This window comes from Rhipicephalus sanguineus, unplaced genomic scaffold (assembly GCF_013339695.2).
Source record: "Rhipicephalus sanguineus isolate Rsan-2018 unplaced genomic scaffold, BIME_Rsan_1.4 Seq773, whole genome shotgun sequence".
Lineage (NCBI taxonomy): Eukaryota > Metazoa > Arthropoda > Arachnida > Ixodida > Ixodidae > Rhipicephalus > Rhipicephalus sanguineus.
In genome coordinates this window covers 51173-70495 of record NW_023615957.1, presented here as the reverse complement: position 1 = coordinate 70495, position 19323 = coordinate 51173, and the positions used below count along the sequence as shown (strand labels likewise).

Genomic DNA, 19323 nt, shown 5'->3' with positions numbered 1-19323 from the left:
CGCATCAGCAATCCGAGTGAATCTTCCGCGGATGCTGTGCAAATCCTACCACAGAAACTGTGGCTCGCACAACCCCTGATGTGATCGAGCTCTATGTTGCAGGAAGAAACAGTGGCTGCCACGTTTGAAGTTTTGCCCCTAAATGTGCAGGAAGTTCGTCGAGCACAAACTTCGGATGGTGAATGCACTACATTAATCTCCTTCTGTCAGCGAGGGTGGCCTCGGAAAAACAAGCTGCCATTGCACATCTCCAAGTATTCCTCGGTGATCTATCAGCTTTCTGTTTGCGACGGCGTACTGCTAAAAGGTACCTGTTGGTGATCCCATCGTCCCTTCGATCTACAGTCTTGGCACTACTACACGAGGGACATCAAGGCTATCACAGAAGCAAAGCCTTGGCGCGAGATTCAGTATGGTGGCCTGGCATCTCCAATGACATTACCTCTGGTCGCCAACTGTGAGACATGCGCTCTCACACGAGTTAACTTCGCTGAGCCACTTGTACCGACACCTCTCCCGGATCGTCAGTGGCAACTTCTCGGCATGGACCTATTTCACTTCTGTGGGCAAACTTTCCTCTGGTAGTTGATTACTACTCCAGGTACCCAGAGGTGAACTTTGAGGAGCACAACTGCGCAAGTTGTCGTGGATGTGCTAAAGAGCATGTTCGCCCGCCATGGGATACCGGAGGAAATTCGGTCTGACAATGGCCCGCCATTCTCGTCACGAGACTTCGCGACGTTCGCTTCCTCGTATGGCTTTGTCCATACGACAAGCAGTCCCCACTACGCCCGGTCAAATGGGGAAGTGGAGAGAATGGTCAGGACGGTAAAAAACTCTTCACCAAGGCAAAAGACCCTCACATGGCTCTTCTGTGTTACAGGGATACCCCAGGCGTCAACGGTTTTAGCCCAGCTCAGCTCTTGGGTCGTCGGCTAAGGACCAAAGTCCCTAAGAAGGAAGAATTGCTACATCCAAGCGTGCCACCAAAAGACGAAGTAGCGTCGAGGAACGCATCCTACCAAAGAAAGCAGGAAAGGAACTGCAATCGGCGTCATCGGGCCAGGCATCAAATGCAGCTTCCTGTAGGACAACAAGTCGGGTGCGGCCAGAAAATGTAAAGGGAACTGTGCTAAGCCCAGCACAGAGACCTAGGAGCTACATAATAGAAACAGGACAAGGTGGTATCTTGCAGCGTAACAAGTGTCACCTTGTCCCCTTTGTTCCAGCATCATCGTTGCCACCACAAGCTTCATCAGAAGCAACCGAGCCACAGCCGCAAGTAGCTCACCCATCTCAAGGTCCTCCAAGTACCACGGTAACGACGAGCGACTCGGGACGGGCTGGTGATCGTGTTGGTGGTGATGGTGGTGACGGTGGTGATCGTGATAGTGGTGTTGGTGGTCGCGATGGGTTGTGTGCACGCGTAGTGGCCGACGCGTGGTCCCACCGGACCGTCTGAACTTATGACTGCCGAACGTGCGGAAAGGGGGGAGATGTAGAGGTCGCTACTATTGTGCTAATGGGTGACGCCCCCCTCCTAGATGTACGGAGTAGTATAAAGTTAGTTGTTGGGTTCAGCGGCGACCGGTTGTCTTACTGCGGGCTTGACAGGCGCTCATGCCATGACTGCGCCGTATTCTCCAGTGAACCGATAACACTACAGGCAGGACTAAACCCAAATAAAAAATCGCTACTTTCCTGAACTTATCGCATAGGATCTAGGAGAATATATATTCTTAAAGCATCGTATAGTCATGATGGAAGCGTGGGAGGGATTCCAGCTTTGGACTGCTGTTCACGAACTGCTCAATGGTCTGAGCATGCGTAGTTACAGTTGTTCACATTGAATTGTTGTTCGAATAATGGGCATTGGGGCATGTCTTGCGTACTCATTTGGGTGCACGACTGCGTTGAAATTGTAGTTCATTTTCAGCACCAGTCGTATACTAGAAAAATTCATCGGTTGACTTAGTCTACCCTAGTACGTGCGTGTTGCAAGCTTTCAGGAAGTATAACAGCTGGCTGGAGTTTTACAAGGAAACGACTTATCTTAAAAAGATAGGGCGCGAAGCTGCATGCTTACCTGAACCACTCCACTCTCGAGTCGGCGCTGTCCTGGAATTTCGTGCGCCCCAATTCGTAGTCAATCCAATCCTCAAGGCACTGGCCTGCCTCATCGTCGCTAGAAATTCCCGTCGAAGATATGTACCTGCGTAGTGGAGACGACCAATATTGGCACATTTTCTCCTTTACAGAGCTGCAAAATATGAAGATTTAGCGCGTCTGGCATGTATCACGCACTGCATCCTTTGTATGTGCAGTAATCTGTCTACATGCGCAGAAAATAGGGTACGTAAATGCTCGCTCTTTTCTTCGTATTCCGTGAGAATTCCAAGGAAACTGAGCGTTTTGCTTTACTAAGCGCGGACTGCTTGACCAGAAGGTGTATGCTGGAAGCCCGTTAGAACAAAATAAGGCAGGGTCGCGGCAATAAAACTTGCTCTGCTTGTACAACCAATACTAGAGAATTATATATAGGATAGGAGTCCGGTAATATTGATTCGCTTATTGTTACGTCAAAGTTTCTTGAGGCGCTGAAATGTGGCATAGAATAAAGCTCTATACTGGCATCAAAGGCATAAGAGATATTGTGCATTTAAACATTCTATCTACTGTTTCGCGGTTACCTAGTCCGCCCTAGTCTTAGACGACCACGAGAACGGCCGTCCCTGGTCTATTTGTGGGCGAAAGAGGATGTGGCATTTGGTGACGAGGAACAGACTTTAATATAAGTTGTACAATAGATCCCCACACTTAGAGGAGTGAATCCGAAGGCGTGCTTAGAATGCACGGTCACGTTCAATGTTTTAAGGGGAGCAGCGCCAAAAAAAAAGATAAAAAACTTCTGGCCTGCCCGGAACACGCAGCACAGCCACAGCGTAAGCTTGAGGAGCAACCTTCGACGATTGCGTCGTAAGGTCATTTAGTGCGCTCACTACAAGTACTAATGATGGAAAGCGCTGGTTTATGGTGCTCACATTATCAAAATGTTCACAGGGGTGCATCGTGATCCAAAACGTATGCTGCGAAGGGTATTCAGTTTGCGGCTAAGGACGCTTTCTTGTTCTAAACGCAAAATCCGCATAAGATCACGACAAGATCGCGGCTTTGGAGGGTCATGGCTGTCCTCTGCTGTAGAGGCTAATAAAGCGTCCGCACCAACACGGCCATAAAGAAAGTCATGGCCAGGCCGCTGGAACTGGTGATGATGGAATTGTGGCGTAGCCTGAATGGCGGCGCGTCGAACCGTTTTTCTTTCTTATCAATCAACGGCAGCTCATTCTCTTCCTTTTGGCTGTGAAGACGTGCGAGGGGGTATCCGAATGTCTTAATTGTCCCCATGAAATAAAAAAAAAACGTACAATAGTCACTTGCAGTGGTCAAGTTAGTTCTTGTCAACGTAGTCTCCGTGCAGAGTCACATATATTCGCCAGCGTTTCTTCACCTGTTTCAAGCCCTCTTTGTAGAAGTCCTCCGCTTTGCTCGAAAAGCACTGTTCAACTTCGAAAATGACATACTCTGTGTCGTTCAATTGCCGACCACGAAGTGGTTTCTTCATCTTGGGAAAGAGGAAGACGCCGCTTGGCGCCAGATCAGGCGAATAAGGTGGATGCTGCAAAAGTTCATAGCCTAACTGATGGGCGACGACTATGGATGGTTCCGCTCCAATAGTGTCAATTTTTCTGTGAAAAGTCGCAGCGAGTTCTTGAAGAGGTGTCAACACGAGAGGTACTCAGAGTGCAGACACCTTATTCCCGTGCAGTTCCCCACACTGATCCTCCACGCATTTCTTAACTTAATCCAGTCTCCGCCATCACTATTTCCATGGTCGGTCTTCTGCCGTCGAGAATAACGGACTCTACTTTCTTCACCATGGCAAGATCACCCTTGATTGAGGGTCTACCCAATCGTGGCTCGTCTGTCAGGGACGCGTGACCACTTTGAAAGTTCCTCTTCCACCTCACAACCATGTCATATGATGGGCTTTCATCCCCATAGACAGCTCTCGTTTTGTCGTAGATTTGGCGTCAGTTGTTGCCCTTCAAATGGATGAACTTTATAACACTTCGCGCTTCAACTTCGTTCGTCATGCAGGCTGATGTCATCTACAGCATGTGGAAAAAGAACTACTTGAGGCAAAGATAATGTTTGCACAAGCATGCATGACAATGACAGGGATTATGCACAAAAGTTTTATGTAAATGCATCTACGACTTCTTTATTAAAATTAACAATTTGGACACCCCTCGTACGCTTAGGACCACTGAAAATCCCAACTCACAAGAACACAATGGACTTGCCGATCAGCGTCGTGACACTTCGCTCAAACCTAAGCGTCGAGCAAGCTCAAGCTGTATGATTCACAACATCAATTTCCGCATGCTTAAGATCTGCCTGAAGCTTTCAACTTCGATAAGTTGAAATATATAGAATATATATATATAGAATATATATATGAAATATATAGATACGTATTGCAATTTTCGTGTCCACACTGTGGTTGGAAAAAGCTACCTGAACTTCCCATCTAGTAATGCGCAATATCTAGGCTGCTCTGGTGAAAAGAAGCAGAAGCTTCTGTCACTAAGCCTACGATGAGGAACTGTATCGGGATGTCGTGCAGTCGCAAGAGAGCGCAGGGAATATGGTCCACCTTTTCTCTCAAAGCCGCGTGCCCTATCCTGGACTTCTTCCGCAATCGCCATCATGAACTCGTGTGCTGATACTGGTGAGTTGAACCGTCCTCGCCAGCAGCTCACACACGGCCCATGAGGCCTCGGTCAACCTGGGCAACGATCCCGTCGGCGTAAGCTCAAGGTCCAATTGAACTTGAACACCTTCCGTGCACTGTGACGACATTCTTGGCTTCTCGTTCACGTGTCCGGTACGATGGTGTGGTGCTATCGCGGCTCTATATGTCTTCATTTCGCGCCGCGGTGGTCTAGTGATTACTGTGCTCAACTGCTGAACCGAAGGTCGCAGGATCGAATCCCGGCAACGACGGTAGGATTTCAATGGAGGTGAAACGGTAGAGGCACGTGTACTTAGATTTAAGTGTGCGTTAAAGAAAAGCAGATAATCGAAATTTCCGGTGCCCTCCACTACGGTGTGCCTTAATGATATCGTGGTTTGGGACGTAAAACCTCAACGATTCCTGTTATGTCTTTATTGCCACAGTGCCGGGAAATTCATTTCCTGGCACGTGGCAGAACTCACAGGGGCCCAAGACGACTCGAGGGCAAAGCTAACTTCTTCTTCTCAGTCAATGTACTGATCCCCCCTCCCCCGCCGCCTCCGAAAGCTTTCTGCACCTAACGTGGTTTAGCACTGCCTGCGTGATCGGCCCATCTTTGACGAAGTGAATACGTCTTCATGAGACGTCACGTTATATGACGTCAAAGTGACGTCACAAATTTTGACGACATGACTTCATGATGACGTATTATGGTGACGCCATCACGCGATGATGATTTTCGCATCACTCGTGTGACGCCGAAAATTGACCGGCGTCAACACGAGGGATGCAAAAAATAATCATCACGTGATGACGTCACTACTTGACGTCAAAAATCTCCAAAATTTGGGACGTCATCATGACACCGTCGCTTGGTCAAGGTAGCCGATCACGGAGGCATGGCGAAACCAGATGTGGTGCAGAAAGCTTACAATGCCTCCGATCTTGGAGGCAGTGCAAATCACGTTAGTTGCAGAAAGCTGTCGGAGGGGGTGGCGGGAGGTTCAATAGATGAATTCATAAAACAAAGTAGAAGATGGATTTTGACTTCGAGTAGACTGAATAAAAGCCCTACGAGTTTTTTTTTTATTTTCATCACGTGATGATGACATTTTGCATGACTCGTGTGGACGCCGTCGAGGGTCGCCGGTCAATCTCCGCGTTCGGTGAGGCATTTCAGTTTTTCGCCTTAATAAATAAATTAAATAATGCACTGCATCGGGATGTCGTGCAGTCACAAGAAAGCCAGGGCATATACCATGGCCCACCTGTTTTCTCGAATCCGCAACCCTGTCCTGTGGACTTCTTCTGCCGTCCGCCAGTCATCGACGCGTGTGCTCCCACTGGGTGAGTTGAACCGTACACGCTACCAGCTTTCACACACGGCCACGTGAAAGACATCGATCAACCTGGGCAGCGATCCCGTCGGTGTAAGCTCAAGGCCGAATGAACAGTCTTGAACTTGAACACCTTCCGTACATTGTGACGGTACGATGACGTGGTGCTACCGCGGCTCTATACGTCTTTATTGCCGCAACGTGCTAAAATTGAGGAAAAACAAAACATAATGCGGCAGTTGTAACTAAGCTGTTATCTTAGAAGCAATGATAAGGATACTTCGTATAAGAGGTATCCGCCGCGGTGGTATAGTGGTTACGGTGCTCGGCTGCCGACCCGAAACGCGTGGGTTCGATCCCGGCCGCGGCGGTCGCGTTTCGATGGAGGCGAAATGCCATAGACGCTGTGTGACGTCAGTGCACGTTAAAGAGCACCAGATGGTCGAAATTTTCGGAGCACTCCACTGTGGCGTGCCTCATAATTATATCGTGGTTTTGGTGCGTGAACCTCCAGATGTTATTAGAACTTAATAACAGTTCTTTTATCGTTTTATTTAGCGTGTGTTGTTTGAGGTCTCTATCTTTTGTGTCAGTTCGTTGTGTAATTTTGTATTATACTTGAATTCGCAGCTGACTTGACCAAACCATTCACTCGCCGTACTGCAAAAGAACAAAAATAACACAGAAAATTCCGGCAGATACCACGCTTCGCGGTAATTCATGTCATGCTAAGGAATCATTGAGGAGCCGCCTCATGTCGCATTATTTGGCTTTGAGCCAAGCATTACGAGGTGTATCGACGCTTTTGCGTAAACTGAATAGTGTGGATATCGTGGGCTCACCAGGCACGTCCACTACACTGTGATGTCCAAAACGATTATCTTATGGGCCGTCATAACACCGGAACTCATGTCATAATACAGACGTAAGTATTATCCAAAGAGAAAAGCACGCTACAGTGCGGTGATGTGAATATTAGGCACAGCATTCTGCTGCGGCGTCGAGCAATGCAAGACTATGGCATGTGGAGTCATCGTAGTTCATAAGTAACGTTTATGTCATTGTTGTAAGGAACGAATGCAACATCGAAATCACAATTGGCGTTAGAGAACCATGACCACAAATGCCTGAACTATTTCGTTGATTGCCGAGGGTGGTTGAGGCACGTTGTTTGCACTTGCTGATTGTGTGATGTATACATTAGGATTGCCAACCTCAACAAACGGTGTGCCTCGCTCATGTTTAACCCACGCAAACTGTGCTCTTATAAAACTTTCAATGCTTATTTTAGCAGTTCCTGGGTCGATATTCATTGTAGGACATTCCATCACCTGTGGCGCGCGGGCACTGAGACGCCGTGACGCGGGCGCGCTAGGGTATAACACACATTTTAGCTCTATTTCTGCAAACAGGAATAATAGAGGGCTGGCTAATAGTTCTGGCTGGCTCATCTGTAGTTTTAACATAGAGGCGTCATTTTTTGTACACGCACAGATACACAACATGACATAGACCCAATTCAGTTGGTGACTTGGCAGTAGGCGATGGTGCTGTCGACAGTAGCGATGGCCCATTGGGATTATGTGCCTTATTCTCGCCCATAGAACTCCATGGGGTGGAGAAGTTTTATACATAATTGCTCATTATATTGCGTTGTTATGAAGAACAGATCTTCAGAAAATTTCTATTGCATCTTATAATGGCCTTCTGCATCATGCAGGTAAAACCATTATAACGTAATTGATGGACGTATAAATGTCAAGGAACGATGGGGGGACGTCAGGGGCGAGCATCACGGAATGGGGCGTCAACCAGCCAAGAACCTGGCGAGCGCAAGCTCAGGTCGCGTGACCAGCAACACTGCGGCATGCTTGTTCGGCTGCACGTAATTCGTTGTTACTTGACGTTTACACGTCAGTAAATCACATGACAGCAAATACATTTTGAAAACGCAGGTATAGGGGCATGGGGCAGTAGCGCTACACAAAGCCCTCATACTAGTTACGTGATAAACCATTCACGTTGGGAAGTAAAATAAAATAAAATAGCGCCGCTTGTGCAAGGCTGGGTAACAGTAGAGCTGGTGGGCACCTAGCTGGCCCTGGCTTGGCTAAGTGGTTACCCTCTCACCTGTCTCTTTGCCACCCCTTGCTATACTGTACTATAAATGGCTATACATGCTCTCTTTTTAAAATTTTTTTTTGTTTTTGAGTCTGTGTCTTTCTATCTATTTCTGTATATGTCTATATGCTTCCTCGTTTCCCTTTCTTCTCTTTCTTTCGATGCCTTACTTTTCTTTCTCTCTCTGTAATCGTTCCTCGCCTTCTTTTCACTCTTTCATCCCTTTCATTCTATCTATTTCTCTGTCTCTCTTTCTACATCATTATTACTCTCTCTCTCTGTGTAGTAGTTCTCCCATCCTCATTTTCCTCCTCTCACCCTCAGATCTGTTCTCCTAACCCTTACTTCCCTTTCTTATCCTCTTGCTATACTATACTATACAAGGCTATGCTATGCTCTGCTAATGTGCATGGATAGCCGAGTGATTACGACGCTCGCCGTCGGAACGTCGGGACGCGAGTTCGAGTCCCGCCTCGCCAAGAATTTCGCTCTTTCTGTATCTTTATTCTCTCTATCTCTCTTTCTCTCTCTCTCTATACTCTTCTCTCGCCCATTAGAGTTGCATCCTACGCCGGACAAATCGGCGCACGTGTTCTGCGAGTGAAGCAGACGCGGAAGAGGAAGGCGATGAAGAAGAGCACGAAGAGAGCGCGTTCCGGTTCATGATGACGACAACTTTCCATATTCGACACACGGCAAACCGAGGCCGTAGCAGCTCTGCTGTAAAATATTCCCTCCAAGCAGATTTTCCTGGAAGTTCATTCTCTTTCGTTGTACTGCTGCAGCTTCAAATTTTCAACAGCCGCGTCGAAGATCTAGTGGCATTCATAATTTCCCCGATTTCACTGGTTGAGTGCAGCCGTCATCCCGGCGTTGCCTCTTGTCTTTGCAGAGCGTGGAACAGACTCGTGAAGGACACTACCTCTCAATCAAAGCAGTCACATGTCATATTATTTCAAAAGTTAAGAAACTACTCTTTTGCTGGAAGTGGACTTTTCTTTTATTTTTGCTTCGACTGTTACTGTTGAAGTAACTTTAGGTTCGTTGGTGTAATTTTTTTCACCAAAATTTGTGCTGTTATGGAGCTTGCATACAATAAATATTGCGCTTAAGCGAAGGTGAACTGCTAAGCAGGCAGTCGCAACTGTCGCATCGGAAAATGACACAAACGCCGCGGCCATATTGCCACGCCACTTCTTGTATTCAGATTTGACCAGCAAGGACGGTTATCAACGCTCGGCGCTGTCCGCGAAGCAGTGTTCGAGAAGCTTCGCGATTGTAGTAGATCGTTTTGTTAAGATTGCGCACCGCACGCGAATGTTCCAGCTTTGTCGAGAGATAACGCCGCACCTGCATAAAAGTTCGATAGCACCTGCATAAAAGCCGACGCGCTTGACCGCTTGCCAGTTCATCGACAGTGCATACCGTGTGTCTTGCTGTAAATTAACTTTCCGTTCGTTGCGCTCGTTGCTTGCCAGTATTGGGTAATACTTACGGAGGATGACATTTATGTTTGGTAGCTCATTTGAGTATTTGGTTTAAATGCTGGCGGCTGGTTGGGCTGTTCTACGGGGGCCCTTTGGGCTAGTGATGATTTCCTATCTAGTTGACATGCTTCGTTGTAGACCTTGTTTAGAGCATCTTGCGGCTAATTTCTTTTAACTAATGTTTCCTTTAGGTTGCTTAAGTAGTGAACGTAGTCGCTATCGTCGCTACAGATCCTTCTTATACGCCTCGCCTGTCCTACAAATATCCCTTGTTTGCAGTGTCGCGGGTGATGACTAGTGTAATAATCTAAGAGGTGCCAACGCGCGAGGTACTCAGCATGCAGACACCATATTAACGTGCAGTTCCCCACCAATGATCCTCCACGCAATTTCTTAACTTAGTCCAGTCTCCGCCATCACTATTTCCATGATCGGTATTCTGCCGTCGAGGATAACGGCCTCCACTTTCTTTACCATGGCAAGATCACCCTTGATTGAGGGTCTACCCACTCGTGTCTGTCAGGGACGCGTGACCACTTTGAAAGTTCCTCTTCCACCTCACAACCATCTCATATGATGGGCTTTCATCCCCATAGACAGCTTTCGTTTTGTCGTAGATCTGGCGTCTTCAAATGGAGGAACTTTATAACACTTCGCGCTTCAACTTCTCGTTCGTGCAGGCTGATGTCATCTACAGCATGTGGAAAAAGAACTACTTGAGGCAAAGATATGATGTTTGCACAAGCATGCATGACAATGACAGGGATTATGCACAAAAAGTTTTATGTAAATGCATCTACGACTTCTTTATTAAAATTAACAATTTCGGATACCCGTCGTACGCTTAGGACCACTGAAAATCCCAACTCACGAGAACACAACGGACTTGCCGATCAGCGTCGTGACACTTCGCTCAAACTTAAGCTCCGAGCAAGCTCCTTGCTGTATGATTTACAGCATCAATTTCCGCATGCTCAAGATCTACCTGAAGCTTTCAACTCGTATAAGTTTAAATATGAAATATATACATACGTATTATAACTTTCGTGTCCACACTGTGGTTTGGAAAAAGCTACCTGAACTTCCCATCTAGTAATGCGCAATATCTAGGCTGCTATGGTGAAAAGAAGTAGAAGCTTCTGTCACTAAGCCTACGATGAGGAACTGTATCGGGATGTCGTGCAGTCGCAAGAGAGCGCAGGGAATATGGTCCACCTTTCTCTCAAAGCCGCGTGCCCTATCCTGGACTTCTTCCGCAATCGCCATCATGAACTCGTGTGCTCATACTGGTGAGTTGAACCGTCCTCGCCAGCAGCCCACACGCGGCCCATGAGGCCTCGGTCAACCTGGGCAACGATCCCGTCGGCGTAAGCTCAAGGTCCAATTGAACTTGAACACCTTCCGTGCACTGTGACGACATTCTTGGCTTCTCGTTCACGTGTCCGGTACGATGGTGTGGTGCTACGCGGCTCTATATGTCTTCATTTCGCGCCGCGGTGGTCTAGTGGTTACTGTGCTCAACTGCTGAACCGAAGGTCGCAGGATCGAAGGTCTCAGGATCGAATCCCGGCCACGACGGTAGGATTTCAATGGAGGCGAAATGCTAGAGGCACGTGTACTTAGATTTAAGTGCACGTTAAAGAAAAGCAGATAATCGAAATTTCCGGAGCCCTCCATACGGTGTGGCTCAATCATATCGTGGTTTTGGGACGTAAAACCTCAACGATTCCTGTTAAGTCTTTATTGCCACAGTGCCGGGCAATTTATTTCCTGCACTGTGGCGGAACTCGCAGGGGCCTAAGACAACTGGAGGGCGAAAGCTAACTTCTTCTTCTTCTCCGTCAGTATACTAATCACCCCCCCTCGCCCCGCTGCCTCCGAAAGCTTTCTGCACCTAACGTGGTTTTCCACTGCCTGCGTGATCGGCTCATCTTCGACGAAGCGATGTGAAGACGTCATCATGAGACGTCACATTATATGACGTCAAAGTGACGTCACAAATTTTGACGATATGACTTCATGATGACGTCATATGGTGACGCCATCACGCGATGATGTTTTTTCGCATCACTCGGGTTCACGCCGAAAATTGACCGTCGGCGTTCCGCGTCGGCGGCGTCAACACGAGCGATGCAAAAAATATTCATCACGTGATGACGTCGCCGCATGACGTGACAGATCGCCAAAATTTGGGACGTCATCATGACATCGTCATTCGGCCAAAGGTGGGCCGATCTAGTGCACTGCACGGGCCCGGGCCGACCCGAAAGCCCGGGACCGGCCCGCGGCCCAGCCCGGGGGCCGGCCGGGCCGTCCGAAGCGTTTTCCGTCGAGCCCGTGCTGGGCTCGGGGTTGCAAGTGCGGGCCTGGGCCCGTACTTGCAAGCTGTATATAGGCATTCGAGTAGAGCGGCCAATGCTATGTTATCACAGTAGTGAATGAAAGATACAAAGCCTTGGAGTTGACTTTATGGAAAGAAAACACGCCTTCGTTGGACAATAGGAGCCTTATCTGAACGCAGGCTTCAAGCTTACCATGACTGCGCGTGCGTCGTCCAGATAGCCGACGTGGCCCTTGAAAGAGGCTTATTTATAAATAAGCCATTTCGAACATGGTGTTGTCCATTCTAGACAATGCTAGCACGAACAGTGTGCGGCATTGGTATGTAGTTCTTTTTTTTTTCTGTCGCATTTCGCATTGCCTTATGTGTTCGTGTATAAACTCGTATGTCAGATAACAAAAATTCAGATGGCAGTTCGCGCCTATCGCCATCTTCGTGTCCTCGTGCCCTGTCTTTCCCCACGCTGCACTGCTGAGCATTAAGATGGGTATCATGCCTGTACCTGAGCTTGTCGACGATGTCGTTCTTGAGCCTCTCCTCGGCGTCGTGCAGTTTCTGGAACTCGTTCCGCCACACGGACCGGTGCTGTTGCATCAGCGAGGCTGCCTTGTTCCGTGGTGGCTGTAACGGAGCTACGCTGTCGCCATGCTGCTTGCCCTGTGAAGGCGCGAGGAGGATTGGTTTACTTTCGCCCAAAAATGGTTGGCACGTTTGTGTCTCCAACTTCTACATATGAAACACAACCTCGTTTGTTCTGTTATATAGATAGAGACCGGATTTTAGGCAATGCCTATTTTGTTCCTTGCGCTCCTGTCGCCCCACTTCGACATGAGAATGACTTACAGGTTGAGAAGGACTTGTGTGGTGTTTTTATAGTGCTTTTAAATGCCTATTTTGGCGTTTCTGTCTAGACGCCTACAAATGCCTCTGAATGCCTATTTTCAAAATCATGCCTATATGAACACTCGTTTCGCTTTTGGGTGCACTTTGAGATCATTATTCATGTTACCGGACAACATTAACTGTTGAAAACTCGATGGAGTTCAGCTTGGTCCTCTATTTCAACCAACTCCTGGAAAACAGCAGCTACCAGCAGTATTGGGACGCGCCGGCCAGCGTACGCTGCCGCGCCGACATGGCGCGAGCGGTTGGCGAATGCGAAACCGCAGAGAGCCGTCGAAGGAAGGGAGATGAAGAGCAGAAGAATAAAGAAAAATGTGATATGCACGCGACGTCTGTTTTGTTTGTTACTTATATTTTAAGGTTTTCACCGCCAGGGAGAAATTGGCTCTATACGTGATTTGACCCGGCTAGTAGGAGGCGTCCCTCCCTTCTGGTCTAAAATTTGAGCAGTCTGGCTATCAGCTCCTGTTCTGCCATTCTCAGTCGTGCCGGAAAGAAAGACCCTCAGGAGTGTGTTGATTCAACAGTGAACACTTGACTCACCGTGATACAAAATAAACGGAGAGACTGTGTTCTGCGCACCGTGCGGGTCGAAGGACAATTACACGGCTATGTTCAACGTTGGCGCCTTCGTGGTCATAAACAATAACATTTCTTGTTTTCCTGTTGTAGATGCAGGTCGCGAACGTCTTCATTTGAAGTTTGCATTTATGTAAAAATTTATTGTGTCTATATTCACGATGTTGAGGCCTTAGACGCGCTTTTTTATTGCCTAAAAATCCGGCCTCTATAGTTATACATAAGGGCACTATATGTAGAATATTACCGCGGTTGACAACAGGAAGCCTTAAATATATGTTTCAAGGTCGCATGAGGCCCGAAACGCATGGTCGTAAAAAAGTGAGCGCAGCGGCTGCGCGTCTACTTCGTCCACTTCGTCTGTGTGGCGTTCGCATAAGTAGCAGCGCAGTAGTTGCGCGAAGAAGGTTGAGTGGCGTGCTCGACACCGACCCTGCGCAAAATAGAGTGTGTTGCCCTGCGGCGACGGCCCCGCTAAGCATGCGTGGTCTAGAATGGGGGACATGCAAGAGTCGCGTTAGCTTCTCGTCGGGGCAGGGCCCGACTTGGCTGCTTCTCCTCTCGCGGTTGCGGGTTCTTGCACTGCTTTTGCATTTCGAAAACTGCATTGAACGATGTCTATACGTCGCCGCGTGGGCTCAGAGGTTCACTCCACATCGCTATGAGTCCAACTAGCCTCTCGCCTTCACATTTGTAGAAAGTTCTAAGCATCCTCTGTAATTTTTTCGCTTACAGCCAACGCCGCCGGCCCTGGAATTTCTGCGACACGGGCTCATTCACGCTATCGCGTTGAAATTACTAGGGTGTACTCAAGTAACGAACGGCCCTAGGAATGCTGCGAACAAGCAGGAATATAACAAACTTTCGCATTAGAACGCTTTACACCATTGTGCTAAAAAGTGCATCGTACAAACATGGCGCTAAGTCTGCGGCGTTCCATTCTGAGTCGAGGACGTCACGTTCTACGGTCGCGTCGCATCCGGTTCAAGGGGTTGCACTGCGTACCTTTAGATCATTTGTCGTCTTAAGTGCTACAACACGCGTAATTTTTCAAGACCTATAGCGTAAACCACATGGTCACCTGAAATGTTTCACAGCTAATGTATCACCTCTTCTTTTGCAGCGATAGTTTGAGCGTCGCAAACGTGCTTCCGTTGTCTGCTTATACGGAATTTTCGCGTACCAATAGGTCTACAACAGTAACTGCCTCTTATATGTCACGGTAATATTTTACCTCAGTGCGCGATTCTTGCCTCCACATGAAATATCTACTAATCGCAGAAGGACTTATATCTCGCCCCTACCCCTTCCTACGGGTGTCCTGGAAACGAAATCGTATTCCTAACAATTGTTGATTATGTGGTCTCGTTGTATTGTATCTTGGCAATAAATTTACAAGTGAATCTTCAACCTGCGCACATTACACAATAAATATGCAAATTCTAGTCCGCGTTATCTCAGTGCACATATTTGTAGCGAGCTATTCGTACCGCTCAGAAAGTTACAAATACAATATTTCATTGAACCGACTTGCACACAAGTACATCAGCCGATGTTATTTGAACGCTGCACTAATTCTTCGTGAGCTAGTTTTTCTACATAAGGGCATACAAATGACGCTTCTCGTACGTCTAGAGAATTTGTGGACCCTATGTGTCCACAAATTAGAACCTGCAGGATGAATGAAACAAAGATGCAACCTTCAAGAGGCACGTGCTGTCTAGGCATGCAAAGGCATATATATTACCCTGCTACTCTGGGAATCAGGCGTCTGGTCGCTACGTGGCGGAGTCGCCTCGTCGCGGTGTTCTTCTGTAGCTGCCACGTTGGACTTGCGGCTGGTCTTTCTGTGGGTCGCTTCTTGCGGCTTGCCTTGTCCGCTCCTGGACTGCGGTTAGCTTGACCTCGACTTCCATCGTGGAGCTGCATTGGCAAAAGGGAGTGAAAATGAGATTTGCAAGTTTGGCCTTTCGGGTAGAGAATTATTTTAATGTGCGGGGCGTCAGCAAGAAGTCACATTTATGTATAGTCATATTGAAGCGGATACTCTCTCCGCCGTGGAAGTGACTATCGCTATAATAATCGGCTGCTGAGCGAAACGTTGCTGCTTCGGTTCCACCTTCGATGTGGTTGTCACGTGGACACTCTCGCGTACCATCTATGGGGTTGGTTGGTTAGTGGAAAAAACTTTATTATGGTCCTGCAAGGCGCGCGTCAGCACACAGCAGGCGACTCCCACGTCGGGTGCCAGTTAAAAATTCCAGTCCGTCAAAATTAAACAAAAGCCCTCTCCCACGACAGCGCCACTATTGAGTGAAAGATTGTGCAGTTTCATGACGCGAAATCCCACAATTAAAAGGCTGGTGTTCCGGTGACACCAGCCTTTGTGGTTTCTCCGCTTGCGGCGGTTGCTTTCTGCATTTTATATTTAGATGACACGTTGTATTTTAATGTGCTTATTTCACAAGTGTACAAATCATAGGCACTGAGAGCACTTAGCATTTGACCTTGGATGTCCTGTTCGCATATTAAAGCCTGAGAACGGAATTGTCGTGAATCTTCTTCGCATATTTATTTGTACCGTCACGTGGGTTCAGAATTCGTCTAGGTCACTTCTTGGAGACTCTTATAGTACCTCCATTTTATGTTCCAGTAAATGGATAGCGTCAGAAAACGTTTTTGGTCAGTCATTTTCTTTTTCAAGAGCTATTGGCCGCCAGAGCAAATGTTGATAGGAACATGGAGTACGTTATGAGCCCTTTGTACTTCTTTATCGATGGTCAATCTCTTTCTCTGGCGTAGGGTAGCATACCGGTCATTCTAACTTGGTTAACATCCCTGCTTTTTTCCCAATGTTTTCCTTCCTTTCTCAACGGTTCAGTCTAGAAGAATCTTTGAAGTCCATTGGGTCCAGCCGTAAAGACCATTTGAGAGGCTACGCACTAATTGAATTAAGAATAAAATTCACCCGCGTGGCAGGTGGGGCTTGTTGTTATGTGATAGTAAGTAACATGAATACGCGATTAAAAATCTTCGCTTGAATTAGAAAATTTATTTCTGGCAGTGCGCCCATGACAATTAGCTACCGCGTGATTTTTGGGCCGCAAGAAAATAATATTCCAAAAAGGCAGATTATCAGTAAGTAAATAGGAAATTTGAAATAGTATGGTGGAAAATAAAGTATTCGATATTTAGAAATGCTTCAAAGAATCGGAATACAAAAAAAACGATGAATGTTTAGATAAATTGCGACACGAATCACTCACTTTTGTGTGCACAACTCCTGTATGATATGCTTTCGTGTAATGATGTCATCGTCATTCCTATGCTGAAGTAATGCACAATAATGACATCTTGATAGCTTGCTGCATGTAATTATCAGCCGTCATGGCTTGTGTAAGGCCCCGGCTGAGAATTATGCATTCAAGAGGTCGCAGCGTTTGCTACAAAGGATGTCGCAATCTCAACGAAGCCGTACCACCGAAGCATGACATAGGACAAAGCTGGTTTGTTTTTTCATAATGAAATGCATAGAAAGCGAAAAAGAGTTACAAATGAAAAGAGACAAGCGCTGACTGCTGACATAGCGTTTGTTGCACATGTTCTGCTCTGCACCTTGGCCGCTTTCATGCTGTGCGCGTCAGCAGTACGACTGACGAGATTTGCGTGAAGTGAATGCTTCCTAATGTGACAAGTTCTCCTAATGTTTTCAGTGCGACAAGCTGTGTGTATTGTATATTATAAAAGAAATACCTTTTTTAAAGTGCAAACTGTATAGTTCTTGCGTCTGGTGCCAATAGAGTATTTGCTTGTCAGCGAAGCAAGTTAGTCATGACGTGTCTTTGCTCGTGATGACTCATTCCAAGGTTTTATTTTGTGAAGACGGGGTCCAGCCCAACTGCACGTGTGGGCTTGTGTGTGTTTGTATGCGTGCGTGTTGGGGTGGGGGGGGTGAATCTATTAGCCCCATCTTCCTCTCTCACTGCGCCTATGACTAGTACAGCGATGTACTCCAATTCAGGTCTTAGCATCACGTACGCAGAAGCACACATAGAAGGATATGCATATCACACCATAGATACATATATGGAGTACTAGCACATATTACCATAGAGCAACCGCTCTTCGTTGCCAGCCAAGAAAAGCGCCATTCGAAAACGAGAACTTAAATGCCGACGGTAATGCACTACGCTGATTCTGATTGCGTCACAGGATGCATGATCCGCGCACCAAAATGCCGATATGTTCTCGTGCGCGAAATCCCACGAGGTGTAGCGGTGGTCTATATCTGTGTGAAAGCGTGTGTGTGAGAGAGAGAGAGAGAGAGAGAGTGAAACACGGCTCACATGGCTGAGCACTGACCACCGTCGCTAAATGCTTGCGAACGGCAACCAACAAGCGTGAATTGCGTGGCGTTGCACGTCGCGTCCACTCTTTTGCGGCTTCACGCTCTGTTAATTTGCGCGACTGCGGGTCGCAGGTAGTATCTGTACAGCCACTTTTCTTTGATTTCTGCTGGAAGGCAGAGTCGACTTCTAAATGTGGCGCGGTACACGAATGTTCTCATTATAATTACAACTCTCGCCTGTCTGCTTAAGGACGTCACGATTCCGGCCAGAGCAATCCACGCGATGCGCGACGCCCGTGCCTCACTCTAACGGCATTTTTATTGCTTTAAACAAAAGCTATGGGTCAGGGAGAACTTTTTAATGGGAGTGGGACAGTGAAATAGTTAACTTTACGAAAAGAAAAGGCGGCGCTATCTTACACAACCCAAACGGGAGCACGGCCCGCACCACAGTGGGAGGGAGCAAAAGCACAGAAGATGGAGTGGATGGGAGACACCTTCGTCACAGAAATGACCCAGTGTTAAACCTTGCTATTGCACGGACAGTTAAACCGCGGCATCAACCGGGAGTAGGCGTTTTTATTCATGCTTTATATAAGACATGATGGCGCCTTTATCGGCGTCGGTATTACAAAGTGCATAACTGCGCAATAAAGGATAAAAAAAAATATTGCAAAGCACGTTAGTGCTAGAAGTGTACAGCTATGGCTAGAGGCACAGTAGAAGCGCGTGCATGTCCCCCAGTAACGCGCTAATCCGTGACGCCGACAAAGCGATGACGAAACTGATGTGAGCACGTTACACCAGACACAGATGCAGTGTCTTTCGTTCTTCTTAGTGGGGGCATTATAGGGCGACACCGAGCTACGACACCCTCGTCTGCACACTACATACAAAACGTAGTCTACTGGCGGCCGTTTGGATGTAGATTGCTTCACTAGTTATGATTCCAGCCACCTTCTACTCCAAGGCTTCTGGAAAGTTGACGTTTTCTGTGGTTCTGGCTGGGTGAATACTTGGCATTGCATTATAATTTGCTGGCTTCATTCCGCATTTTCGCTGCTGGAGACACAACCCTCACTATAATGCGAATATTCGCTTCTGTGCGTTTTCGCCTACAGGCGGCCTGGCCGGAGCCTATTGCAGGAATTTCCTTTCACAGAATTCAGCTCGACACTTTCGCAGTAGCACTAGGTATTGCTTGCGATGAAAAATTCGTAAAGAGGGGGCGTGTGCTGTTTACGAATTTTTCATCGCTTGCTTCCATCTTCCCCTTACTCCTGCCTTTTTTTTTAGGCATTGCTTAGTGTTTTTTCCATTTCATCCGCCACCTCCTCGTACCAGTCTTTACCCGCTTTTATGTCGCAAGATGCAAAAAGCGTTAAGCTGAAAAATAAAGACAACGCCGG

At 47.4% G+C, this 19323-nt stretch overlaps 1 protein-coding gene across 1 annotated transcript in view; it reads right to left on the bottom strand.

Annotated features, from left to right (window-relative positions):
- The window catches only part of LOC119378304 (uncharacterized), a 31784-nt gene extending 15577 nt beyond the window's left edge, over positions 1-16207 (bottom strand). The window contains exons 1-4 of the mRNA XM_049411738.1: positions 16202-16207; positions 15314-15454; positions 12587-12741; positions 2087-2212 (exon numbers count right to left, since the gene is read on the bottom strand). Of these exons, the coding sequence (XP_049267695.1) occupies positions 2087-2212; positions 12587-12741; positions 15314-15454; positions 16202-16207 (428 nt within the window). The remainder of the gene's footprint in view (positions 1-2086; positions 2213-12586; positions 12742-15313; positions 15455-16201) is intronic.
- Between the last annotated feature and the right edge of the window lie 3116 nt (positions 16208-19323).